Source organism: Miscanthus floridulus, chromosome 11, assembly GCF_019320115.1.
Source record: "Miscanthus floridulus cultivar M001 chromosome 11, ASM1932011v1, whole genome shotgun sequence".
Classification (NCBI taxonomy): Eukaryota; Viridiplantae; Streptophyta; class Magnoliopsida; order Poales; family Poaceae; genus Miscanthus; species Miscanthus floridulus.
Window position 1 is genome coordinate 83,969,159 of NC_089590.1, and position 26,861 is coordinate 83,996,019.

At 47.4% G+C, this 26,861-nt stretch overlaps 3 protein-coding genes and 1 non-coding gene across 9 annotated transcripts; 3 read left to right on the forward strand and 1 right to left on the reverse strand.

Moving 5' to 3' along the window:
• The first annotated feature begins 207 nt into the window (after window positions 1–207).
• On the forward strand, window positions 208–8,044 carry LOC136493646 (serine/threonine-protein kinase CTR1-like). Of its 5 annotated transcripts, none has more exons than XR_010768406.1 (16): window positions 208–913; window positions 2,745–3,043; window positions 3,374–3,518; window positions 3,626–3,741; window positions 3,990–4,198; window positions 4,288–4,572; window positions 4,694–4,734; window positions 4,839–4,907; window positions 4,985–5,085; window positions 5,173–5,257; window positions 5,338–5,436; window positions 5,524–5,592; window positions 5,677–5,808; window positions 5,892–5,986; window positions 6,112–6,368; window positions 7,113–8,044. XR_010768406.1 is itself a non-coding variant. In XM_066489745.1 (15 exons), exons 1-15 carry the CDS (start codon window positions 377–379, stop codon window positions 6,191–6,193), a joined length of 2,364 nt encoding a protein of 787 aa, XP_066345842.1. In that variant the 5' UTR covers window positions 208–376; the 3' UTR covers window positions 6,194–6,579. The 5 variants fall into 5 exon arrangements, 2 of the variants coding, with proteins under 2 accessions (XP_066345842.1, XP_066345843.1); XR_010768407.1 differs by having other exon boundaries at window positions 7,121–8,044; XR_010768408.1 differs by lacking the exon at window positions 4,288–4,572.
• A 1,204-nt stretch (window positions 8,045–9,248) lies between these two features.
• Window positions 9,249–9,321, reverse strand: TRNAA-CGC (transfer RNA alanine (anticodon CGC)). Its single transcript has one exon. It is a non-coding gene; the product is annotated as a tRNA-Ala (tRNA).
• A 457-nt stretch (window positions 9,322–9,778) lies between these two features.
• Window positions 9,779–13,235, forward strand: LOC136494898 (uncharacterized). 2 transcript variants are annotated; one of them, XM_066491067.1, is made up of 5 exons: window positions 9,779–10,161; window positions 10,987–11,151; window positions 12,318–12,471; window positions 12,559–12,771; window positions 12,886–13,235. In XM_066491067.1, exons 3-5 carry the CDS (start codon window positions 12,343–12,345, stop codon window positions 12,994–12,996), a joined length of 453 nt encoding a protein of 150 aa, XP_066347164.1. In that variant the 5' UTR covers window positions 9,779–10,161; window positions 10,987–11,151; window positions 12,318–12,342; the 3' UTR covers window positions 12,997–13,235. The 2 variants fall into 2 exon arrangements, with proteins under 2 accessions (XP_066347164.1, XP_066347165.1); XM_066491068.1 differs by having other exon boundaries at window positions 11,003–11,151.
• A 7,504-nt stretch (window positions 13,236–20,739) lies between these two features.
• LOC136491411 (protein ECERIFERUM 26-like) lies at window positions 20,740–24,149 on the forward strand. Its single transcript, XM_066487696.1, has 2 exons — window positions 20,740–21,271; window positions 23,067–24,149. The coding sequence occupies exons 1-2, from the start codon at window positions 20,792–20,794 to the stop codon at window positions 23,901–23,903; spliced, it is 1,317 nt and encodes a 438-aa protein (XP_066343793.1). The 5' UTR covers window positions 20,740–20,791; the 3' UTR covers window positions 23,904–24,149.
• The last annotated feature ends 2,712 nt before the right edge of the window (window positions 24,150–26,861 follow it).

The window sequence follows — 26,861 nt, forward strand, 5'->3', positions numbered from 1 at the left end:
ACAGAGGGAGTACGTATTAGAGAGAGCAATAAGCCAATAACCCAGTCAATACATGAGTCTAGGCGGATAAGTATACGGCTACTATACGGGATATATACGGCTACCGACCTACCGTGCTTTAAAGACAGTAGTGTATAAGGAAAGAAAGATGATAATAACAGGTAGACATAATAAAGGAAAAACTCAACAGAAAATAAGCAACGCAAAAGGACCTAGTTGCAAGTTGCAACCCCTGCGCAGCTGCGCTGAAGTTTTTCAACTCCTTTCACACGCCCAGCTCCCAGCACCAGCTCACCATCTCTCCTCCTTCCTCTCCAATCCCCGGATCGAGCAACACAAGCAACCACCAGCCGGGCAACGACCGACGTATCGCTCCATGCATAAGGTCTCCACAGCCATGCCGCACCGCCGCCGAGCTCTTAACCCGACGCTGCCCCCGCCACCTCCCGCCACCACCGCGTTCGGCCACCTCGGCGCTGACGAGGCGCGGCTGCCGCTCCTCGCGGACTATGCGCTGCTCCACCAGTCCTCCGCCGCCTCCGTCTCCGTCGCCGACGCCCCCGCGGTGGCCCCGGCGTCGTCCGAGTGGAGCGCCGGGAGCGCCTTCACCGCCACCTCCGACGCGGCCACCACCACCGCGTCCTCCACTGCCACGGCGCCGGGCTCCTCCTCCCAGCTGCTGACCGCCGCCGAAGCCGCCGGCGGAAGGGAGAGGGACACGTGGGTCCGCCGCACCAGGGAGGGGTACTACCTCCAGCTCTCCCTCGCCATCCGCCTCACCTCGCAGGCCTTCCTCGCCGGCGCCCCGCTCGCGCCCGAGCTCCTCTTCGGCTGCGGCTCCGGCGTCGTTGTCGACCACCACGCTGCTGGCGACGGCGCGGATGATCCGGGGGCCATCTCCTACCGGCTCTGGGTACGTGCATACATACATACACACGAGTGCATATATGGGTCGCACGGACATGGTAGAACACACGAGCATATGCATATGATCTATGGTGCAATGCTTTCGATTTTGGGCTTTAGTCTCGGTATTTTTTGCGTCCGGAAGTAAATGAATAATTAGTCTCGGTTGGATCGACAGGGACTAAAGACCCCTGTTCTGGCACGCTTTCGCAGCAGGCCATCTTTAGTCCCAGTTGATGTTACCAACCCAGACTAAAGGTCGACCTTTAGTCCCAATTTGTGTTACCAACCCGGACTAAATATCCTTCGACCTTTAGTCTCGGTTGGTAATACCAACCAACCGGGACTAAAGGGTGACCTTTTAGTCCCGGTTGGTGTCACTAACCCGGATTAAAGGTCTCCCACCCGGGACTAAAGGTACTCCACAGGTCAATTCAAAAGGAGAGTGTCCAAAACCCTGTCACATGTGGTGTACAGCTGAATTAGTAAGGAGTTTATGCGCGAGGAAAGAGGTCCTGGGTTCGAATATCACACATCGCAAAAGAGGTCTTCCTATAATTTCGTTTATTTTTCTCCTGTAGATGGACCTTTAGTTCTAGTTATGTGACCCAGAACTAAAGGCCAGGACAGTTGCCTACCGAAACTACGACCCATTTCTCTACTAGTGTAGAGAGACAAGCACAAACTCCTGTACACGTTTTTCAACTCTTCTTGCCTGTGAGACTATGACACACGTTTTTCAACTCTTCTTGCCTCTGTGAGACTATGACACAATAAGATTTCAAATTTGTTTGGTTTCTATTGTGACTGAATCATTTCTGGGTACTGGGTTGCATTAGTTTCTTGCTTGCTCCTTAATTTGCTGGAAAAAAAGTTGGAAAAGAGAAAATTCCGTGTTTAATGAAAGTTGGTGATGTTGTTCGTTCCGTTCATACTATAAGTGGTTTACGCCCTGTATAAGCTGTACTTTTTCAGTACAACAAATCAGCTAATAGTATTTTCAGTCATGGCTTATCAGCGAAGCTAACAGATCATTAGGAGTGGTGGTGATCACTTAGTGGCCATATCTCCGTGCTGGTCAATGATGTCGTCCCTTAAAAGCTGATATAATATTCATGCGCATAATCAAATAACAATCACATTACCGATTGCAAATGATGCCGAGACTCTTCTCCGCTGAACAGTTCATATATTTTTGATGCGCTCTAATTTAGGCGGTGTTTAGTTGGGCAAAGTTTGCGCAGGCAAAGTTTGTATAGTGAAGATTCCCTACTATAGCATTTTGTTTGTATTTGTGAATTATTGTCCAAACATTGACTAATTAAGCTCAAAAGATTCATCTCGTAAAGTTAAAGCAAACTGTGCAATTAGTTTTTGATTTCGTCTACATTTAGTACTACATGCATGTACCGCAAATTTGATGTGACGGAGAATCTTCTTTTTGCATAGTGTCAAATTCAGGAGTTTGGGGAACTAAACATGGCCACCGAATCGGCGCCGCCGGATTCCTGGCGCACTGTAGCTACTGCAGCGTTTTGTTTTTATTTAGTAATAATTGTCTAATTGTTGACTAATTAGACTCAAAACGTTCGTCTCGTAAAGTACAACCAAACTGTGCAATTAGTTTTTGATTTCGTCAATATTTAGTATTCCATGCATGTACCGCAAGTTTGATGTGACGGGAAATCTTCTTGGCCTTATTATTGCAAGTTGACGCTGTGCTTATTTATTGATTGCTACTAGTAGCAATCATTGCAATTAAGGAGCTAGTAAGACCTGAGGGAGCTAGGAAGCTGACAGCTAGCGATGGCTATCTGCATGTGTTTTGCGGTGCGCAGGTGAACGGGTGCCTGTCGTGGGGCGACAAGATCGCGCACGGGTTCTACAACATCATGGGCATCGACCCGCACCTGTGGGCCATGTGCAACGTCGCGGAGGAGGGCCGCCGGCTGCCGTCGCTGGCGGCACTGCGGGCGGTGGACGCCACCGAGTCCTCGCTGGAGGTGGTGCTCGTCGACAACGGCGCCGACTCGGTGCTCCTTGACCTCGAGCGCCGCGCCCTCAATCTCGTCCGCGCGCTCGGCGTCACGCTCGACCTCGTCCGCAGCCTCGCCGTCCTCGTCTCCGACCACATGGGGTGAGCACACACACTGACCGCGCTGCCTGCCTGCATGGGCGTGTCGCCCGTGTCCCTGCCTTTACTTCGCTTCAGAAAAGCTAGCTGTGCTGGTAAATATCAGGGCCGCCATACATGCCACGCTCGTGCGCATGCACCGGTCCATGTGCTAGATCAATCGCTAGGCTGCTGGTAGGCTAGGCTTTGCAGTTGCAAGATGTTCCGTGAGGCGGTGGTCATGGTCACCGACGAACACGTGAACTCAACAATCGTTTGACTGTTGGTTTGAGTGCACCACCTTCATGCATGTGACGTTCTCTCTTTGTTGTTTTTCCCTTTTTCCTTCTGAAGAGGTGCGTTGCGATCGGAGGATGGGGACCTGTACCTGCGGTGGAAGGCGGTGAGCACGAAGCTGAAGAAGAGGCAGAAGTGCGTCGTCGTCCCCATCGGCGGCCTGTCCATAGGCTTCTGCCGGCACCGTGCCATTCTTTTCAAGGTACTAGTTAGGTACCATCGGTCAGACCCAGCAACGGCCATGGCGCAATGCAACTTATTACAGTATGTTTTATGCTCGAGTGCCACCTTTCTTCTCCGAATACTCAGGTACTTGCAAACTTCATCGGCCTGCCGTGCCGGATTGCGCAAGGTTGCAAGTACTGCTCTGCGCCTCACCGATCATCTTGCCTTGTCAAAGTCGACAGTGAGAGGAGATATGTAAGGTCTGTGCTCGTTCAAGTTCTTTTCCCTCTCTTCTGCAGATATATTGTAGAATAGCAGAGCTTTAGACAATTAATATTGCTCTATTAATTTGTAGCTTCTCCTCTTGTGAAGTTTGAGCATTTCAATGCCTTCATATAATCTGACGTTGGTGCATGCCGATGCACACTGAACTTTTTGCAGCTGCCACACTTTTTCTTTTTGTCACACATCGCCTCAATCTGTCTAGTAATCCTGCTTGTGGTTTCAGGGAATACGTCGTGGACCTTGTAGTTGAGCCAGGAAGCATAAGCAGCCCAGATTCATCCATCAACGGCCAGCTGCTGTCCACCGTGCCTTCACCTTTCAAGACTTCGTGTGCAGTTGGCTCGGGGAACTACACAACACCAGTTGCAGTCTGGAATCAAGCAATAGCAGATGATCGTCGCAACATGGTATTGTCAAATTCCCAGTATTCAGGTACGCTACCTACTATTGCGCAACTCACCATATCTAGGTAATTCAACCGTACCGTTGCCCAAAATAGTTCAATATTGTGCTACTTGTAGTTGCTAGGTGCCGCATTGTGGAGAACAACTCTGTTCAGGTAGCCAGCAACGAAGACCTGCTGCCAAAGTGTGGGCAGATCACACATAATGGAAACTGCAATGGCGTATCCATGTTACAAGTGTCGGCGCAATTGAAGGCAATGGACATCGGTGCTGAGAATGGCAACATGGAGAACGTCCCTGGTGCTAATCTTCTGAAACCCTTGAGGATTGAGCCGCCTTTTGCTGTAGACTGGCTGGAGATATCATGGGAGGAGCTTGACCTAAAGGAACGCGTAGGCGCCGGTACTCCTTTGCCTCCAGGATTTCAACTAATTTACTGTGTGCTCTGAATCTGATCATTGTTTTTTTTTTTTTTTTTTTTTTTTTGCGAATAGAATCTGATCATTGTTGGGGTACATTGCAGGTTCTTTCGGCACTGTTTATCGTGCAGACTGGCATGGTTCAGTAAGCACCTCAAACTTGCATTCTGAAACCCGTTTTATATGTACTTTTGTGGTGAGTTGTCCTTTGGAGACCATAAATTAAAGATTGTAGATTGGGGTCTGCAGGATGTTGCAGTAAAGGTGCTTACAGATCAGGATGTCGGCGAAGCTCAGCTGAAGGAATTCCTAAGAGAGGTCACTTTACCACCCTAGTTTTAAGTTCTCATGTCTAACTAGCAATCATAACCTGAACATACGCGCATGGTTTCCAGATTGCTATCATGAAACGAGTCCGCCATCCGAATGTGGTATTGTTCATGGGTGCGGTGACAAAATGCCCACAATTGTCAATAGTGACAGAGTATTTGCCCAGGTAAAATTTTCATCAATTTCGGCTGTCGGACTTGTTACTGATATTTGGTTATCATTGAGAAAATAAGAACCCTGCTGGTGTAAACAGAGGGAGCCTCTTCCGCCTCATCAACAAGGCAGCTAATGGAGAAATGCTGGATCTAAAGCGTCGTTTGCGCATGGCACTAGACGTTGTATGTATCATATTGTGTTCCACGTGTGAGAAACTCCTGAAATGTCACTGATATCTCTACGTGCTGTATGTACAATGCAGGCAAAAGGCATCAACTATCTCCACTGCTTGAATCCTCCTATTGTGCATTGGGATCTCAAGACACCAAACATGCTGGTTGACCGGAACTGGTCTGTGAAGGTTAGTCCACCTCCCAGATAGCATAGCATGGTCCAGATCCACTGTTCTACTTTTGTTTCTTTACTTTCCTTGATGATATGACTTCAGGTAGGTGACTTTGGCTTGTCCAGATTTAAGGCAAACACCTTCATATCATCCAAATCAGTTGCTGGAACAGTAAGTTTCGTAGTTTTGTGTCCAAACAGCAATCTGGCACTGAATTTACTGTTTTCTTACCACCCAAGTACTCTTGTGCTGCAGCCAGAATGGATGGCACCCGAATTTCTCCGTGGCGAGCCATCCAACGAGAAGTGCGATGTTTACAGCTTCGGCGTGATCTTGTGGGAGCTCCTGACAATGCAGCAACCATGGAGTGGCCTAGGCCCTGCGCAGGTAACCTTCCATCTCTTAATCCCGATGTCCTGCTGATGTGGAAAATAGCGGTCGTTTCTGATTTGGTAAGGTCACATCTGCAGGTAGTAGGAGCTGTAGCATTTCAGAACAGAAGGCTTCCAATTCCGAAAGATACCAATCCTGAACTTGCTGCTCTTGTTGAATCCTGCTGGGATGAGTAAGCCCTTCCAACAGCCAGAAGTTATTATAATCAAAATAGACCAAATTTGTGCATGACGGTATGCTCTTTTCAGGGAAAAGAACTTTATCGCTGATGCTATCTTTGCTTTCAATATTGTTCAGAGATCCAAGGCAGCGGCCATCGTTTTCGAGCATTGTGGATACGCTGAAGAAGTTACTGAAGGCGCTTCTTGGAGGGTCATGAGGACTCTTGCTGGCTGTCTTGGCTGGGCCTTTGCCACTCCATTTTTCTCTCGTTTTCTCATTCCTTTTCTGTCTCTGTCCATGCTAAACTACAGAAAGGAATAAGGCTGTTGCCTTAAGGAAGGAGAGGAGGTAGCTGAAGCAGCACAAGTGCAATGCTGCCTCGAGTTCATTAGGTCACTTATCTTTTTATCCTCATGCAAACCAAAGAATCGTTGCGTTTTGCTCTCCCATGCTGCCCTGGGGCAGCCTTTATACAGCGATTCCTAGTGCTAACAGAAGTTGCTCACTTGCTCTGGACTCGGGGGTAGTTGGGTGGTCTGAATATCTGCTTTTTTTTCTCGAATACGCAAAAGATTTGCGTATCATTGTAATTAAGAAGAAGAGTTTAACTATACACACGACACGCTTCTCATGAGCGCCCTAGGAGGTCTTACAATTTGACTAGACCTTCCTAGCAGACCGTTTCAAACTTCGATATTACATAAAAGTAAACAACCGAACTACGAGCAGCGCACTAACCTACGGAGCTGTGCGTCTCCGCTAATGGCCGTGCGACTCTGCTCCGTCATCCGAGAAGAGCCTTCTACCAGTCGTAGCATTGGTCGTCGGGAACAGCTCGTCCGGTGCTTCCACCTCGCTCGACGTCAAGTTCCTTGCGAAAAAGTCGCCGTAAGCTCTCTTGGACGCGGATGAGATTGGACCTGCCGGCGGTGCAAAGCCCATCCTCCGCATGAGCAGCACCTCGCCCCGCTTGGAGATCGGAATGTGCGCCGGCGGCTGAGCGGCAATCCGTCTGCTCCATTTTGGCATGGGTTGCCTTATGGTTGCCACCTTCTGCCTGGGTGGGCTGGCGATTGGGTGGTCTGAATATCTGCTATCCTTGAATGTTCTAACTGATTCTATTGGTTGTGCACTAGGACTGAAGATATGTGCCCTAGGAGAAAGGAAAGACAGTTTTGATGCCAAATTAGAATAGCTCACAGGATATAGGTATAGAGTTTCTATACAGGTCTCGAACAGAACTTCTCAGGAGACATCTGAGTGCAAGCAGACATGAATAGTCTGACACTGCCAAGCATTTGTAAGCGGCAATTTCACCGATTCATCACCTCAAGTCAAAGAGAACATCAACAAAGATTCAGCTAACCGTAAACCATTTGAAGTTGATTGTTGCATTTCGGTTATCTGCACCTGGAGTCCACCTGAAGATCCTGCACATAGTTGCAGAGTTCAATACTTCAATTGATCAGCTTTAATGTGGGGAAAGTACAAAATCAGCAGAGCGCACCGAAGAAAAAAAAAAAGACAAATGCATGGCACCGACAACAGCATAGATTGTGACAAAAAATATATAGAGAAAAAAGAAGCAAAAGGTGGTGGTTCGATGGAGAGCAAAGCAAAGGACGGAGCGAGCCACCCTCCGCGTACAGGCCCGTCCGGATTTACGATCGCGACCGTCACACCGGATAGCCAGCAGTGAGCCGAAGATGTCGGATCCAGTCTCTGCGATGCTCTGCGCCCCGCCGAGCCAGCACCTTTGCCCCCAAGCTTGGGATGACGTGGGCCACCGCTACGAGGCCCGGCGAAGAGTAGCTGGCCGGGCACGTCGTTATGCTGGTCGCGTCCAGCGAAATGCTCCGGTATGGTACTAAACCAAACTGCGGCGATTGAAGGGCTTTGTGCTTGTGCAGGCGAGAAACGCGCATCTAGTTGGAGTCGGAGACGGTGCAAGCAGCTGTCGTCGCGCGCAACGGTCCGCGCGCCGCCTTCGATCGGATCCGGTGGTGCCGCTTCCGCTCGTGCTGTCCGCGCCTACACGTGTGTTACGCGGAGCTGTCGTGCGTGCGCCGTACGCATTGGCGGATCCAGGGGGGGGGGCTGGGGGGGGGGGGGGCTGCAGCCCCACCGGGAGAGTGATTTTGCCTTGATATTACTGTAGAAAAAACGTGATTTCATCGTTAATCTTCGACATTTGTTCTAAATCTCTATTGATTAGCCCCCCCTGAGGTGCTCATCCTGGCTCCGCCACTGGCCGTACGCGAAGACATACGCTCGTCGTGCGGCGCTCGGTGCGAGGGCTCAAGCGCCACGGGCATGGCCACTGCTTCCGTCACTCGCGTCCTATGAGCTGGCTGGTTCCTCATGTGAAAATGGACCGAGAAAATTCTTGATGCCCTTTCAGAGTCACAGAAGATTACCCCTGCCATGCAAAACGAGTGTTTACTGCTCAGAACCAGTAACAATCTATTCGGTTGCCATCTTAATTACTTATTAGTTGACACCTTAATCAATGGCCATGTAAACCATACTAGTTTTTGGGTTGGGAGTGGCCTAAGCACATGTGTGCAAATGGTGAAACCCACCACTGCGGCGTTCTGAACTACATGACATCTTAATGATGTAGTTCTGAAGTACGTACCGTTCTCGTATCAGAAGAATACATTCTCTATCACAAGGGAAGGTACAAACTTACCCCAAAATTGGCAACCCACCACTGTCGTTAATCGTTACAAGGTCAGAAGCATGATGCACAGAGAAATAAGCGCTGGCTGCTTCAGAGACGACGCTTCCGCCACGCCGACCGAGCTCCTACCAGTTATTCGAGCCGAGGCCGAGCTCTGGATTCAAGCAGGCGCAGCAAGTTTGGCAAGCTTGGCAGCAGCGACCCCAGGGTAGCGCAAGCACATAGACCAGGAACGTTCGTTGTCCAAGAAAGTATGTAATCATCATTCAGTTTAACACCGGGCCGGCGATGACCACTTAGTAACATAAACCTCCTTTCTTTTTAATGCAAATGATATGCAATGCCGTATTCGGGGAAAAAAAAGAAGCACAGTGAGGCTAAAGCAGTTGGATGTACTGGCAGTGCTACACAGCCACACAGGGGCAAGGTTGTATGTACAAGAAAGAAAGACACCAAACGTCAAACACCATACCAGATTCAACAAGGAGAATTCCCAGTCCGTCAACTTCAGAATATAACTGATTCAGTGGCCAGTGCTGAGGAGTCAAGGAAAACATACAGACCGGAAATCCAGCAAAAATAAAAATAATGGAGGTGCGGGGAATCGAACCCCGTGCCTCTCGCATGCGAAGCGAGCGCTCTACCATATGAGCTACACCCCCTTTGACGCACTTTGTACATCTATCACCTTCTAGTCTATTAAGAAACCCTAAAAAAATAGTCGATTAAGAAACGGTTTCATCAGAATCCTAAAGTTTCTGCTCTGTTTATGGCGTGAGAACTGTCTACCAAAAACAGTGTGATCCCCAAAGCTAGACTTGTTTGCCCGTGAAACGCACGCGGACCGGAAGACAGCAGCACACGACCGGTACAGGCAGGACGTGTGCGTAAAGCGTAACGAACTTAGCTGTGTCCGGCGGTACGGTCTACGTACGATCTACGACGACTACGATTGAATTGTGGCGCGCATGCAAGTGGTTGCCGATATCCTATCCTCAACGGCTCGCTTCGCTTAGCTGCACTCTCCCAAGTCCCAACCACTAGACGCCGCGTTTCCTCGCCCCATCCGCATGCCCACAACCGTGGCAAACATGCCTAGCAACCGCCGCCTCCCCCTCGTGCATCTGATCTGTTTCTCCATCAACCCCCGCCCTTTCCATCCACGCCGCCTCCTCGTCATGCCACCGCCAAACTGACGCCCCGACCCACGCCGTCGACGCGCTCTCCCCATAGGGATCGACCTCGTCGACTTCCCGCCGCTCGTCTACCGCGCGGATCCCCACCACCTCCCCTTCTCCGACGCGCCTTCGACCTCGTGTTTTCGGATGACCCCTCCGCGATCTCCGGCGCGCTCTCCCCATCCCGCCTCGCGAGCGAGGCTGAGCGCGCCGTCCGCCGCGGTGGCGGCATTACGCTCACATTCGACCGGGAGATCGAGACCGCCGCCGTCACCACACTGCTCGCGCGTCGTGGATGTGAAGGATGTCACCTTTGGCTCCCAGGTTAGGCTGCTAATCATGCAGAGTAATGGCACTACTTCTGACCCATATTGATCCGTGTTCTTTCGCTTCGTGTATTATCATATTCCAGTGATGCTACGCATACCCAATGAACTTTAGCTAGGTAGTTGTGAATATGAATTATGATCAGTGTAGATGATGGTCCAGAAAAATACAAAAATTGTTCGCTATTATTGCCTGCTTTGCTGTGCAGTACTGCAGTTCATCCATGGTGTTTCTTGGCCATACCATGTTATGCTTCTGCAAACTCCTCTCTCCAGAATTAGAGAGTACTTTTTATCAACACAATTGTGCTAAGTGCTACTTATACTTTGCAAAGCACAATGCACAACCGAATGTCCCTTCTGGACCTGAGTCATTGAACAGCTTGACTGCTTGAGAGCCCCCCATGATACTTCAGAATTGCGAGTGTTTCTAGGCATGGAATGCACCCCAGAATTCCTGTGATTCTACCTGCCGCCGTTTCTATTTTTTTCTAAGTCGTAGGAAGGATATATATGCCCCTCTGTTGACATTTGATTGTTCTTTTCTTCTATAAGTTTTGGTATATATCGAATCCACAACAATCACCAAAACGAAGCATCCTAGATTTTCGGCCATGCAGATGCTTCCTAAGAACTATTTATATGCAGCCTGTTAGATGAGATCCTGGCTAAATGGCTGCTTGACAGATGCTACGGTCCAGCTAGCTAAGTGATGACGATTAACAAGTGCATCATATGAAGCGATATGTCTGTTATTATTCTTTTATGTGCGAACCTAATCTGGTAATTGTTTGGTTAATGTACGTCTGAGTTTTGTTAACAGGTGTTTCAAACAACAGCTGTAGGCTTGGGGCAGTCAACTTGTGTAGGCATTGGTGGTGACCCGTTCAATGGCACAAATTTTGTTGATTGCCATGAAAAGTTTGTTTCAATGGCATAAATTTTGTTGATTGCCTCGTAAAGTTTGTTGACGACCCTCAGACAGAAGGTACACCTTTTGAGATTAAGGCCTCATATTTTAAGCAAAAGCCTTCCTTTTCTAAATCTATTATGAAATATTTCTTCCTGAATTCTGTACTCTTCTCTGTGACATTAATCCCTTATGTTTGGCATTTTGCTTATGAAATATGTCCACTAATTTTGACAGTACATTGTCATGCTGAGTGTCAGCGATAGTTATCTCTTGCAATTCTTTGGATCTGGTGCTAATGGTTCAGCCATCCATCCTGAGCAACACATGAGTTGTTTATTTCTCGATTCGCATTCTAAATATTTTTGAAATATTTAATTTTCAAAACATGTGAAACCATTGAAACAACACAGCCAGAGAAAATGCTATCATTAGCCAGTGTCTTGCATAAGTACTACTCCATGTGCAACTTCTCCCAAGAGTGCGACTTCTGGTTTTAGTTTCAGATAGGATGGGTGTGCTGAGATAGAAAGATGTGCACTAATTTTGACAGTAGATTTGTGAAGCAATACATTCTTTTCTTTGTTTCTCTTTTCTTGTACTGAAGAGCTATAATTGTTTTCTCTTGTTGCTCTCAATTTTCAGTGCACAATTTTATTTTCTATTTGTACACAATCTGTTGGAACACCCAAAGAGCTTGGTGATTTCAACCCCATCGCACTATAGGAAACCGGGACTTTGCCCAGTGCTCAAATCTTTGCCGAGTGCCAAATATCGGGCACTCGGCAAAGGCCACCTTTGCCGAGTGCCGCACTCGGCGAAACTTGGCACTCGGCAAATAGGGCTTTGCCGAGTGTCTGGCACTCGGCAAAATAAGGCACTCGGCAAATCCAAACTTTGCCCAGTGCCAGACACTCGGCAAAGTTGGGCACTCGGCAAAGAGGCGCCCGGGGATAACGGTATCCAACGCCGTCCTCTTTGCCGAGTGCCTTCTGTTTGGCACTCGGCAAAATATTGGCTTTGCCGAGTGCCTAGGGCTAGCACTCGGCAAAATATTCACTTTGCCGAGTGCCAAACCTTGGCACTCGGCAAAATAATTTTTTTTTTGTTTTTTGCCACCAACTTTTTTTCTTAGATTTGTATTTGTACCATGAACAACATGTTCAAATTTGGCACAATTTCATTATTGTTTGCTATATTTCTTCACTTTATTTCGTTTTCTTGCAAATTTCTGGAAAATGTAGGTTTGAACTGCACGGCCGGTACTGGATGGCCTCCAACATGGTCGACTCGACCTCTGTGCCCAACCTCGTCCAGATCCGAGCACAGAGCACGAGCTCCTCCGTCCCCATTCGACCTCGACAGGCGAGCACACTGCAGCAGATGGCGACACTCCAGGTTAGTTCTATTTCATTCGTCGTTCATTACTTTTACACATGTACCTTGCATTTGCATTGTTTAAACGTTGGTGATTGAATATTGCAGGCCACTGTGGAGAGGATGGAGGCCGAGAGGGAGGCCGAGAGGGTCGAGAGGGAGAGGGAGAGGGCCCAGAGGGAGGCCGAGAGGGCCGAGTGGGAGGTCCTGAGGGCCCAGAGGACGGCCGAGGCGCAGAGGATGCAGGACATGTTCTCATTCATGTCGAGCCTCGGCACCACTCTCCCGGGTGTGGTGGTGCCCCAATCGCTGCTCGCTCCAGTTGTGCCTCCTACTCCTCTGGCTCTAGGCACTCCGATGAGTATATATATATGGTTGATCAAGTCCTTTAGCTTGTGTAGATACTAATGAATTCAATTCTCCTTTGTGCAACAGTCGTCGGGTTCGAACCTGACTCCTTCGCCTCAGCACACACACCCCGGCTGGACAGGTCCACCACCGCACGGAGGTGCCCCTTCAGGCTCCCATTGGGATCAGTGGCAGTAGGTGGTGCCCCTTCATGTTTCATTGACTTTTCTTGATCTAGGACTTGTGTTGGATGAAGACTTCTTAGATGTTGTCATGGATTTGCACATTGGATGTGCGTGTGATGGATTATGCAGGAGGATGTGCTTGTGATGGATGTTGGATGTGCTTGTGATGTATTATGGATGTATGTGATGGATTATGTATGCGTTTTGTGTGATGCTAAATGCCTGTGTGCTGTCTCATGTATTATATATGAGTTTTGCGTGTTTGCTTTCGAAGAAAAGCAACAAACAAAAAAAATTGCAAATTTCCCAGCTTTGCCGAGTGCCAACACTCGGCAAAGAAGTCTTTGCCGAGTGCCAGGGGTGTGGCACTCGGCAAAGCTGGAAAAAAAATGCTACAAAACAGCCACTTCCCTAGTTTTGCCGAGTGCCACAGCCTGGCACTCGGCAAAGAGGTCAATTTTGCCGAGTGCCAGATGGTACCACTCGGCAAAGACTATTTTTAAAAAGATTTTTTTAAAAAAAAGTATTTCTTTGCCGAGTGCTGAGCCCTGGCTCTCGGCAAAAATTCAAATTTTGCCGAGTGCCAGTCCCTAGGCACTCGGCAAAGACGACGTCAAATGTTGACGGCAGTTATTTTTTTGCTGAGTGCGGGCTTGGCACTCGGCAAAGACTTTGCCGAGTGTCGATTTTTGGCACTCGGCAAAGAAATTTTTGCCGACAAAATCTTTGCCGAGAGACCGTTGCCGAGTGCGGCACTCGGCAAAGCCTTTGCCGAATGCTTGGCTGGCTTTGCCGAGTGCCCCCAGCACTCGGCAAAGAGAGCGTCTGCAGTTGTGTCGTACAAAATGATGGTTTAGTACCATCACTTTTGGCCTGTACATATCTACATTACAGAGATTAACTTCTGGTGAAATTGAGCACGCCAACATCAGAGTTTGAACATCTCTTGATTTCTTTCTCTTTTTGCCTATTATTTTTTTATGTTGTATTAGTAGTCTTTTTCCCCGGTTTGGTGTGTAATTTGAACTGCATTAAGATTTCTTCCACTTTTGCAACACAACATGTTAGCTAGATGGATCTGATGCATTGTCAAACAAGGGGACTCATTTTTAGTTTGTTTTTTAGGGAGCATCTGAAGATTACATCTACATTCTTGATCATGAACAATATTCTATTGTGCTAATTTATGTTAGAAAAATGCAAATAAACATATGAACCCTTATTTATCATTGAGATATCCATTTTGAAGATTGTGCAACAACTTATGGTCAATGATAGGAAGGTCAACTACTATCGTCGTGTTCCGGAGCAACGGGGAAGGATCGAAATCATGATGGGAAAGTTGCGCTGCAGCTTGGTCGAAGCCTGTGCGGCAACGACGTATTTTGTTCTTTCCCCAGCAACTTCAGGCACGTGTTGTTACTCATAGGAAATTGTGATGTGTACCATAACGTAAATGATAGTTCGTATGAAAGAAAGTTATCTTTTAGTTGTGGGTTGGATTTTGATATGAATGTAAATAAAGTGTTAGTACTTAGCAACCAACTCTTGTTGTAAATACACAATTTATTTCTACCTGAATTCTTGTCATCTATTACATGAATTGAGCAGCCAACTCCTGCGGCAAATACATATTTTTATTTCTGTCTGAATTCTTGTAATCTATTATATGAATTCTCTCAAATTTGCATTATTATTTCTTGAAACTTGAAATTTTCACTGTAATTCCTCCTTTACGAATGACCATTTTTTGGGACACGTGCGTGCCGCGTGTTGTCCACCAGTATAAGAAATGAGGTCATTCCACTAAATTTGAGAAATTAACTCATGATACATCGTTTCATCTAAGATAAATTGATCATGTGACGATCATGTGACCAAACACATCATTAGTGTCCATATATTCCGGAGCCGACAACAGGTTGGCGATCAGCCAGTCATGTTGGCGGGACGTTTTTTTGCTAGAAACTGCGCACTGTTAAACGCCATATGGGCCTGTAATAATCTATGATGTTGGGCTGGGCCGGGTTTGGATGTTGTGTGTGGCGTTGAACGCTTTTCGTTGCGGCCTAACGTGTTTCAGGGTCATAGTTCGGGTTTGCGCCAATTGGTTGAACCCTCTGTGCTCAAGCCAATGTGGCTTTTTTGCGGTTTGTTTAGTTTGTTTTTCTATTGTTACAAACTCTTGTAATTTCGTTGTTGTCAAGTCAAGTAATGAAATTTGGCTTTGTCTTGGTGGAAAAAAGTTTCCATATATTCTGTCAGAGATTCAGGTTTGGGCGTTTGGCATGGAACAGACAGGGTGCTCGCTTTGCAGGTTGTTTGCCAAGCTCAGACGGATGTGACTTGATGGCCTATAATATTTGGTCATTTTAAGTTTTAACCTGGCCCGTGAACAAAACCGAACGTCGGTGGGCACATGTGATTAACCATACCATCAGCTTGTTCGACAGGTCGTAAATGATCATGGATTATTTACTGTTGTCTGGTTTAGTGTGAGAGAAAAATAATATTCCAGTTTATAATCCACGATCGTATACGAGCAAGCGAACAGGCATACATACCTCTCGAAGGTGAGTGTGTTTGGCTTATTAAAAAGTGAGAATGATAGTTCAAAGGGGACAGAGAAAGTAGATGAGAAATACATAATTTATTAGAAGCATGCAGAAGTGCAACTGTTATCTTTTTATGATAACAACAAATATATATATATATATATATATATATATATATATATATATATGGGTTTCCTTTATGCCGGTTTTCACTATCACGGAGGTGGACGGTTAATATGCAAAATTATGATTTACTTAACATTAGTTTTTGCAATGACGCGAGTGAGTAATTTTAGAGTAAGGTTATTTTGTGTTATTTTTTAAAATAATGACGTGTATGATAATAGTTGAATATAGATTTATGACCTAGTTCAGTCTATTTTCATAAATTCATAAAGGCAACGTTGCAAACATTTTAGCGAATTGAGCATAAGTTTCTTGCGGTAGAACCTGCCACTTATGTTATGAGTTCTCGACTGGACACAACTACACAAGCACACACATTTTCCTCTCGTCTAGATAATGACTAGAGTATACCAAGCTAGTAATGGTTATATTTTTTTTTGTGAGAATCTTTGCAGTTTAACTTTTCCCCCCTCGCATATTCTTGTAGAATGGGCGTGAAGTACTTTCGGTGTGTAATTAGTAACAGTAGATAAGATAGTAAGATAAGACGGTAGTGGGCTAGTGGCCAGTTAAACGATGAGGACAAGCTATAGGCCCTGTTCGCTGTTCGCTTGTCTTGTGAACCGTACTATGAACCATACTATTTCAGCGAATGAACAAGGTTTTTTTTTTCCAACAAATCAGCAAATAGTGCTTTTACCCATGACTTTTCAGCAAAGCGAACAGAGCCGTAGTCTTCGTCCTGTTCGTTTGGGTTTGTTTGACTTATAAGCCGTACTTTTTCAGCCAACGAATAGTATTTTTGTTTCACACCAAATCAGCCAATAGTAGTCAAACAAACCTAAACAAACAATGCGTTGGAGATGATCGGTCTTGACGCACAAGAGTCGAAGAGTACGACGAGGCACAAGAAACATGTTACGAGTATAGCAGTATCGACGAGGCACAAGAAACATGTTACGAGTATAGCAGTATCGCTATCTGCAAACTGTGTAGCAGCCGACGACGGCGATGGCATGCGGCGGGAAAAAACCCTCGTACGTCGCGAGCTGCTCCAATCAACCCATCGTCACCTGCTAACTGAATCCGGCGGCCGGTCAGCGATCACTGTCACGGCGCGTCTGTGGCTGGTATATATGCACATGCATTTGTCTTGAATATATGTCTCGTTCGCTTACTGATTTGTTATGAGAAAAATATTTTTTATTAGCTAAAAAGATACGGCTAATATGCTAAGAGAACGGGACGATATATAAAGACGTACGTACGTATAGTTTGCTGATTTTTTTTTTAAAGATCAGCAAACTGTACGTACGTATTTGCTGATCTGATCAGTGGTGGTCAGCTTCCAAACTTCCAACCCCCGGTTCGTCCTGTCCTGTTCTTTTGTGCCGTTGTGCGTGGTTCATACGCCTCCGTCTCCGCCTCCGTTCCGGTGGTCACACACACAATCGAACAACTTGCTGATGACCAACTGGCAACTGACGATGCCGATGCGGATTGAATCGTCTGCCGGCCCTCTTGCGGTCTGCGGAGTATACGTGTGCTAGTTAGAAGCAGCTGCCAAGCTGTCTTGGATGGAGTAGATCGCAGTTCGCAGGCACTACTAATGAGCTGATGTACTACTTGCTCTAATTAATTTGCACGTACATTCCTACCGTCCGATTTATTTGGACCGGTTTAACTTATAAGTTATGATTGAAAGTACTATTGATTAATTTGATGTGAGAGAAAAATACTATTTGTTGGCTGATAAGTCATGGCTTATAAGCCAAATACGACCAAGCGAACAGGCTGGTAATCATGCATGTTTTCTGAATCTCTTGTTCCTCAGTTTGCTCCTCGGTAACCGTGATCTGATTGCGTAGTCCGATCGATCGTCGATCGCTGGATATGTGTATGTATAGCAAATTGTTGAGGGGATGGATGGTGAACCACCTCTGCAGACTGCGCAGTCCACGTACTGTATGCTTAAACTTACTAGCCTGGTTTATCGGTTATGAAACATTATTTTTCTCTTATAATAAATCAGTTTCTATCCACCACAGAAACCACCAATGTCACCTGATCATGCTTGTCCATTACGTACAATTCACACAACTACACAAGCGGTCCGCGGGTGAAATCAAAGCGGGCAAGCGGCCTTAAAGTTTACAGCGCGCGAACAGAGGTAGATCCCGTGCGTGCAAACTGCAAACAGATCGAGGTAGATCTATGCTGTGTACGTACGTTCGTCCAGGTCCATGTCCATCTACCCGCTTTTATTATTGAATAATTTCTCCTTTTGCATGCCCTGAACCTGGCGCGACACTGGTAGTCCTTAGGCTTGTTTAGTTGGGGGAATTATTTTGAAAAATGATACTGTAGCATTTTCGTTGTTATTTAACAATTAGTGTCCAATCATAATCTAATTAAGCTTAAAAGATTCATCTTGTGAATTTCGTCTAAATTGTGTAATTAGTTTTATTTTTTATTTATATTTAATACTTCATACATGCGTCCAAAGATTCAATGTGATGAGGAATCTTGAAAAAATTTGCAAAATTTTAGAAATTAAACGGGCACTACTAGATGCATGCCAACGAAGAGTACAGTACTGTGCCTTGTTATGAGGCAGGCACACGCACAGCCCTTTATCCCTTGCAGAAGAGTACTAGCCCTGCCCCGAGTAGTGATCCAGTGGCACGCACCCGTTTTTTCTGGCCTAATTAATAATTATTATGGTGCAGCGCATCTGGCACGGCAAAGGCAAACAACTACAGCGGCGCTGTGGCCTGTGTCAGTAGTTACCACCAGGCACGGGCATGCACCTGGCACGCTATGCAGATGCAGCCCAACAAAAGACAAAAAAAGAAACTCTACGAACAATAGCATTGTACTACTTTAATTGTCTAGCCTATCAGCGACTAAGACTAGAGACAGGGTACTGCTGCTCGAGTAATTACCCGGGATTAGTAGAATGTTGGAATCGCCAGCAGCACTTGTGCGTTGTGTGTTGGAGACAGGCAGGGTACTGCTGCTCGGCTTGTGGGGTCTAGCTTGCACCCGTATGACCTCCGATCCGATCCCACTCGTAAATACAATCTCGGGCTGGGCAACCCGTATGTTAGAATGCGCGAGTGAGCGCAGTCGTTCGCATCGCGGCCGCTTTCGGCCGGCGTACGTACGGGCACGGAGCACTGGCTCGCGCTCACGGCCCTGCCGTCACCCATCGCCGTCTCGATCGGGCTCTCGGCGTCATGCCGTCACCCATCGCCGCCGTTGGGTTGAGCTCCCAACCAACTCGCTCCCGAATTTAAAACCGCCACCTCTGCCTGCTGTGTTGGGCTGTGATGCTGATGACCCACCGCCAGGCCGCCAGCCACCAGCATTTACCCCTGCACCGGCCGTGAAATTTTTGTATTTTTGTCCCATTTGAAAACATTTTTTACAAAAAGACCTACGCCAAAATGTTTTCTGAAAATAGACCATTTTTAGGCGTCTTAGAACATGACGCCGATGTATGAGGGTCGGCGTCGACTGACACGACGCCGAGGTCTTGCCACGTCACGGACGACCCCGGTCGACGGCGACACGGTGGCGCGTGGGGTCCGACACGTCGGCGTCGTGTCAGCCAACGCCACGGGCCCAACCTCGGCGCGGCGGGACAACGCGCCGAGCTATTGGCACCATCCGGCGCGCGGCCCAACAACGCATCGTGGCCCAGTAGCTCGGCGCGGGGTCACTTAATGCCGAGCCACCAGACTCGGCGCAGTCCGACTCAACGCCGAGGTCTGGTCCCTTGAGGCCGCGTCGAGGCCCCCTTCTTCTTCCTCCCTCCATTCTGAAGACCGGCGCCTCTCTGTCTCCCAAATCCTCCACGGCCCCCACGAAACTCTAACCCCCAAATGCGACTCTAGGTGCCCGGATCTTGTCTCCCGAAGCTTCCTCGAGGTAATGGTCCCTCCCCTCCTCCAATCTATCCGCGTAGATGTGCTTGCATTGTCTCTAATCATGTGGAATCATGGGTGTATGTTGTTTTGGTATATGTGTGTTTGCATTTGCAAAATGTAATATATCATGCGAGTTTCAATCCAATAAGTAGAAACTAAAATATATCATTTCATCTTTTTCAACCCCAACAACATAATCATTTCTAGTCATAAAAAATTGAAATGTAATGACCAACAAATAAATAAAATACATACTAACCCTAATGACCAACAAATAACTAACCCTAATGACACCTACAATAAACCAAGAACCCTAATGACCAAAATAACTAGAAACCAAACTAACCTAATATGTTCAGCACATAAAACAGTTAAACAACAATACACTCAATCATCATAAGCCATACATTTTGCAAATGCAAACACACATATACCAAAACACCATACACCAATGATTCCACATGATTAGAGACAATGCAAGCACATCTACGCGGATAGATTGGAGGAGGGGAGGGACCATTACCTCGAGGAAGCTTCGGGAGACAAGATCCGGGCACCTAGAGTCGCATTTGGGGGTTAGGGTTTCGTGGGGGCGCGGGGAGAGCCGAAGAACAGAGAGGCGCCGGTCTTCAGAATGGAGGGAGGAGGAAGAAGGGGGCCTCGGCGCGGCCTCAAGGGATCGGACCTCGGCATTGAGTTGGGCCGCGCCGAGTCTGGTGGCTCGGCGTTAAGTGACCCCGCGCCGAGCTACTGGGCCACGATGCGTTGTCGGGCCGTCTGGGCCGCGCGTCGGATGGTGCCAATAGCTCGGCGCATTGTCCCGCCGCGCCGAGATTGGGACCGTGGCGTTGGCTGACACGACGCCAACGTGTCGGACCCCACGCGCCACCGTGTCGCCGTCGACTGGGGTCGTCCGTGACGTGGCAAGACCTCGGCGTCGTGTCAGTCGACGCCGACCCTCATACATCGACGTCATGTTCTAAGACGTCTAAAAATGATCTATTTTCAGAAAACATTTTGGCGTAGGTCTTTTTGTAAAAATATTTTCAAAAAAGACCAAAATACAAAAATTTCACGCACCGGCCACAGCGGTTCCGGCCCTCGGCTATATATCCGCGGTCCGCAAGCGTCCACCGAGGGGCACATGACACCCGGGCGCCGCTAGCCGAGTACAAGCAAAGCAAAGCAAGGCTGCATGGTGTTCGAGCAGGAGCAGGAGGAGGTGGCGCCGGGCGCGGTGCACGGGCACCGCCTCTCCACGGTGGTGCCGAGCTCGGTGACGGGGGAGGTGGACTACGCGCTGGCGGACGCGGACCTGGCCTTCAAGCTGCACTACCTGCGCGGGGTGTACTACTACCCGCCCGGGGAAGTGGCGCGCGGCCTCGCCACCAAGGTGCTCAAGGACCCCATGTTCCCCTGGCTCGACGACTACTTCCCCGTCGCCGGCCGCGTCCGCCGCGCCGAGCAGGAGGCCGCTGGTGGGGAGGGGGACGCCGGGGCGCCGCGCCGGCCCTACATCAAGTGCAACGACTGCGGCGTGCGCATCGTGGAGGCCAAGTGCGACCGCGACATGGACGAGTGGCTCCGCGACGACGCGCCCGACAGGCTCAGGCAGCTCTGCTACGACAAGGTGCTCGGCCCCGAGCTCTTCTTCTCGCCGCTGCTCTACGTCCAGGTACGTGGTAATCTTTTCCACATCTAACCATAATAGTAGTTAATTTGGAGTTGGTGAGCGCGCAAAAGGAGTAAATAAATCATGAAAACCCAGCAGTTCAACTAGCATAGACTAGTGCAGAGCTTGAGTGAAAACGTTCTAAATTTGAGTAATCAGTGAGGTTGATGTCGGAGCTGGAGAAGTGGTCGATTTCTGGCATCGCTGGCTGCCTGATTCCTGGTGAGAAAAGGAGATGCAGCTGTAGCTTTCACTTTTCAGTATGGTTCCGGGCAGTGCAGTTGAGCAAGCTTTTAATTGTGTCCGGCCGTACCTGTTAACCATCAGACATTTATACTACGTACCACTGTCCCGTTGCCACCTAGAGCTGCTCACCGACTGCAACCCCTCGTCATCTGCCACAACTGTCAACTGTGTAGTGTCTGTTGGCTCGGCTGTCACCACTAATTCAGACTAGACTGCTTGAATCTGCTCAATTCTAGTCCAGCTAAAATCGTGTGGTACTCGTAATTCAAAAAAGAAAACAAAACAAAACACTTGAAAGATGCGGCGGGTTCGTCGTGAGATTGTCGGATCGGCGTCGAACGAGTAATTGCTCCGCCGGGGGCGGTGGAGGGTGGACGCACCGACGCACCGGCGTTCATTCATCTGCCGCTGGTGTAGTTGAGTAGTTGACGGTAGAAGCGGACGCTGTTTTTTTTTTTTTGAATAAACTAGAAGCGGACGCTGTTGTTCTTAGGTTCCGGGAGGCGGTGGCTCACGCGAATCAGGTGGTAAATGGAACTCGAAGCATGTGACGGTGGTTTCATTGGAAATGAGTCTACCGGATTCAGCCAGAGGACTTGAGATGAATGATCTTGTAAAGATGACCAAATATAATAGGAGTACTCCTCGAAATTAACAAATCAATCCGTTTAACCTTTCCCTGTAGTAGTGTACCTGGTACTACTGCCACAAGTCTACTACTAGTACATTACTCCATTCAGGAATATAAGGAGATGCCAATAGATCAGCAGCGGTCTTAACTGCACCTTGTCCAACTTTGCTGAAGCAAAGATCAGTACCTTGCCAGGCACAGCCATTTCTATCAACAGTCCTCTGAGAAGTCAGTTCTCAGAATACTCACAGCCCTGCAATCAATTCACTCACTCGTAGTACGTACTACCTCTGTAGTGGAAAGAAGAGGATATAACTATATTATGCGTGTCAACTAAAGTATTTCACGTTTGACCAAATTTTTAGTAAATAGTATTCACATCTATGACTTAAATTAATTTATTATAAAAATATATTTCATAATTAATCTAATGATATTTATTTAATATTATAAATATTTATAAAATTTTTTATCTATAATTAATTAAACTTGTACACTAAAACATGATACTGTTCAATTGCATTCTTTTGGGATGGATGGAGTACTACCTTACCCTGAGACAAAAACTAATGAAGCCGATCGATGGAAACATCGAGTTCACGAAGCAGGCCTATGTACTTCATCAGTGGAAGTTATTCACTAAACTCCACAAGACCACAACAAATCCCGAGTGAACATGAATGTGCCAGCACTAAACAACCAGCGTAATTTCCCAACCGGAGTAGGGTTCATGGATCGCCGCTCAGTCGGGTGTGCATTAGGATCTGCCGTTTTCGTGTAGGGCCAATGCGTTGCATTATCGTCGGCATTAGGATCTCACACGTTTCCCCAAAAAAAAAATCATTACCGGCTCCATCCATATACCAATCACCATCTTTTTTATATAAAAAAGGTGCAGTCACAATCGTGCTTTGCTCGCAGATCACAAACTTCAAATGCGGCGGGCTGGCGCTGGGGTTCAGCTGGGCGCACCTCATCGGCGACGTGCCGTCGGCCGTCACCTGCTTCAACAAGTGGGCGCAGATCCTGAGCGGCAAGAAGCCGGAAGACACCGTCCTCACCCCGCTGAACAAGCCGGTGCAGGGGCAGTCCCCCGCGGGCGTGACGGCGCCGCGCTCCGTCAAGCAGGTTGGGCCCATCGAGGACCACTGGCTGGTCTCCGCGGGCCGCGACATGGCGTGCTACTCCTTCCACGTCAGCGACGCAGTTCTCAAGAAGCTCCAGCAGCAGCAGAAGGGTCGCCACGACGCGGCTGCTGGCACCTTCGAGCTCGTCTCCGCGCTGGCGTGGCAGACGGTGGCGAAGATCAGGGGCGGCGACGTGGACACCGTGACCGTGGTCAGGACCGGCGCGGCCGCGCGGAGCGGCAAGTCCCTGGCCAACGAGATGACGGTCGGGTACGTGGCGTCGGCGGGGTCGTCGCCGGCGAAGACGGACGTCGCGGAGCTGGCGGCGCTGCTGGCCAAGAACGTGGTCGACGAGACCGCCGCGGTGGCGGCGTTCCAGGGGGACGTCCTCGTGTACGGCGGCGCCAACCTGACGCTCATGGACATGGAGCAGGTGAACGTGTACGCGCTGGAGATCAAGGGGCTGCGCCCGGTCCACGTGGAGTACGGCATGGACGGCGTCGGCGAGGAAGGCGCCGTGCTGGTGCAGCCCGACGCCGACGGCCGCGGCCGCCTCGTCACGGCGGTGCTGCCCAGGGACGAGATCGACAGCCTCCGCGCCGCGCTCGGTACCGCGCTGCAGGTCGCCTGAGCGCCGCGCCGCGGCGTTCGTCTGAATACTCTAATACGTATGGTAGTATGGTGATGGCTACCTGCTCGTCGTTCGGTTTGGCGATATCAGATACCGCAGCTTAAACAAGTGTAGTAGCGTAATGAGGCGCGCGCGTGTTATCTACTGGTGATGTGATGTACGAATGTAGGCTGATGCATGGTCGATTTGCGAAGTTATTTGTTATGTATTGGGTGATGTTTCCTTAATAAATAATTTGCTCAAATAGATCACGCAAAAATGTACCAAGATTTTCACCGAAGACTAGAGACAAATTCACCCTGTTCGCTTGAGCTTAAGGTGCGTTTAGATCCAAAAAAAATTTGGATTTTGGCTCACTGTAGCATTTCGTTTGTATTTGGTAATTAGTGTCTAATTATGGACTAATTAGGTTCAAAAGTTTCGTCTCGCGATTTCTCGACCAACTGTGTAATTAGTTTTTTTTCGTCTACATTTAGTACTCCATGCATATGCCGCAAGATTCGATGTGACAGTTACTATGCAAAATTTTTTGACAACTAAACGGGGCCTTATTCAGAACTACTTTTTAGCCATGAAACAGTGTTTTTCTCTCACAACATTTTAGCATAAGCATCAGCATAAGTCAAATTTCAGCATCAGTGAATAGAGTGAAAAATAATAGTTTGAGACAGCATAATCTTGGGTGTTCTCACAAAGATTTTGCTTGCTTGGATGTTGGTTAAAGTTCAGGTTCCTGAGTTTCAGAAGCATGTCGTGTTTACTCTGGCAGACAGTTTGTTGTCGCTTGAAATTCGTAAGTTACCCTGCGGCAAATATTTTAGGCCCCGTTTAAATGCGAAAATTTTTGGTTTTTGGCTAATGTAGTATTTTTGTTTGTATTTGGCAAAAAAAATATTCAATTATGGACTATTTAGCTTTAAAAGATTCGTCTCGCCAATTATGGGCAAATTGTGTAATTAGTTATTCTTTTTATCTATATTTAATACTCCATGTATGTGCCGTAAGATTTGATGTGACGAAAAATCTTGAAAAATTTTGAATTTTGGGTGGGATCTGAAAAGGGCCTGAGTACAGTTTGTTACTTGGGCCGATAATTTCAGAAGCATATATGAATTTTTTTACCTGGTGGTTGTACTTCCACTAGCTTGATGTCCTGGCGTCTGGCGACCTGCAAACTGCGACACTGAATCACAGATGTTGGTTACTGACAACTGGTGGGTGCACTACAGCTCAAATTCAATGACTTCTCTGTCTATGGAGTGGTTTAGTTACCCAAAATCCAAACTTTGACACTATGCAAAAGAAGATTTCCCGTCACATTAAATTTACGGTACATGTATGGAGTACTAAATGTTGACGAAATCAAAAACTAATTGCACAGTTTGGTTGTACTTTGCGAGACGAACGTTTTAAACCTAATTAGTCAACGATTGGACAATTATTATCAAATACAAACGAAATGCTACAGTGCGCTACCGTGAATTTGCCACTGCCGATTCCGGGCAACTAAACGAGGGCTATAATCAAAATTTAAAAGTTCATGGGCCATTGACGAAGTCCGATTTGGAATTTCTAGACTAAAATGTAAAATCATGTTCTATCTTACGGTGTCTAATTTGAAATTATTTAAATCTTGTATAGTCTCCTTTGATGTTTATTTGCTAGAAATGCTCTCGCCATCTATTAGACCCGAGCATAAAAGGCCCTTTTTCATTCAAAGTATTTTGCTCATGAACATCACACCGCTCGTGCCGGTCTGGCTTTTTGGTTTGAGCCTGAGTTTGGACAGGCCGTCCTCTAGATTTTTGTGTGAAAGTAATTGAAATAAATACATGGGGTCAACTTAGATTGTAAGTTTTTAATTGCATGTTTTCTATCATTTTTTTAGTAAAGTCTAACTAATCTCTGAACTATTAATGTAGTTCAATTTACGCCCATCGTATCAGCCAAACCGTTTTCAAAACCGCATATTGAGTTAATTTGAATGGTTTCAAAAGTTAAAGGAAGTCAAAACACCAGTTTTTGTGATTAGGAGAGACAAATCAGACTTCAGCGAAAATTTGGAAAGTTAAGTTAATCCATAAATAATTTTTTTAATTTTAACACTTTTTATAAACTAATTTTAAATCTAACACTATTTTTTTTCCAAAACTAACGCTTTTGGCCGCGCATATTGTCATGGCGCGGTGAAACGCCTGTGCCGCGCCATGCATGGTGGCGCGGCAGGAGGGTGACGTGGAGAAGACCGGGGCTACTGATCGATGACGTGGCAGAGTCCACCACGCCACCGATCTTGGCGTGGCCCTGACGCGCCACGGCGCATGGCGCGGCAGGATCAGATAAATATCGTCCGCGAGCCGCCCCTGCCTCCTGCCTGTCGCCCCTGCCCGAAGCGCCGCCGCCGCCGTGCCTGCACGCCGACCACCGCGCCTGCCCGAACGCCCCGCCGCCCGCCCACTCCGGTCGCGCCACGAACGTCGGCGTGTCACGGCTGCCGGCCGCCCGCTCATATCAAGGTAGGCTCTCTCGATTTCATGTTATTATGATTATTATTTTAGTTAGGGTTAGTGATTTAGGATAGTTAGGTTAGTGAATTTGTTAGGATTTGTTAGTGATTTAGGATAGTGATTTAGAATTTATTAGGATAGTGATTTAGAATTTGTTAGTGATTTAGGATAGTTAAGGTTTGGTTAGGTTGTTAGGATTTAGATTATTGTTAGTTAAGATTTTGGGTTTAGGGATTGATTTTGGGTTTAGGTTAGGTAGTTTTGGTTAGGTAGTTAGGGTTTAGGTTACTGTTAGTTAGGATTTTTGGTTTAGGGATTGATTGTCGGTACTTAGTAGTGCGTGATATGGCGATTTGGATGATTTGATGAAGTTTCGTCAAATGCTTATTTTTCTAGTGAAGTTGTTTAATATGTCTGTTAATGTTACTTTGAATATATACATGTGCTTTCA

Coding starts and splice junctions, on each gene's coding strand:
- LOC136493646 (XM_066489745.1), top strand. CDS start 377: ATGCATAAGGTCTCCACAGCCATGCCGCACCGCCGCCGAGCTCTTAAC. Junction 3,044..3,373: donor CTCGTCTCCGACCACATGGG/GTGAGCACACAC, acceptor TTCCTTCTGAAG/AGGTGCGTTGCGATCGGAGG. Junction 5,593..5,676: donor CCAAATCAGTTGCTGGAACA/GTAAGTTTCGTA, acceptor CTTGTGCTGCAG/CCAGAATGGATGGCACCCGA.
- LOC136494898 (XM_066491067.1), top strand. CDS start 12,343: ATGGCCTCCAACATGGTCGACTCGACCTCTGTGCCCAACCTCGTCCAG. Junction 12,472..12,558: donor AGCAGATGGCGACACTCCAG/GTTAGTTCTATT, acceptor TGAATATTGCAG/GCCACTGTGGAGAGGATGGA. Junction 12,772..12,885: donor CCCAATCGCTGCTCGCTCCA/GTTGTGCCTCCT, acceptor TTTGTGCAACAG/TCGTCGGGTTCGAACCTGAC.
- LOC136491411 (XM_066487696.1), top strand. CDS start 20,792: ATGGTGTTCGAGCAGGAGCAGGAGGAGGTGGCGCCGGGCGCGGTGCAC. Junction 21,272..23,066: donor CGCCGCTGCTCTACGTCCAG/GTACGTGGTAAT, acceptor CTTTGCTCGCAG/ATCACAAACTTCAAATGCGG.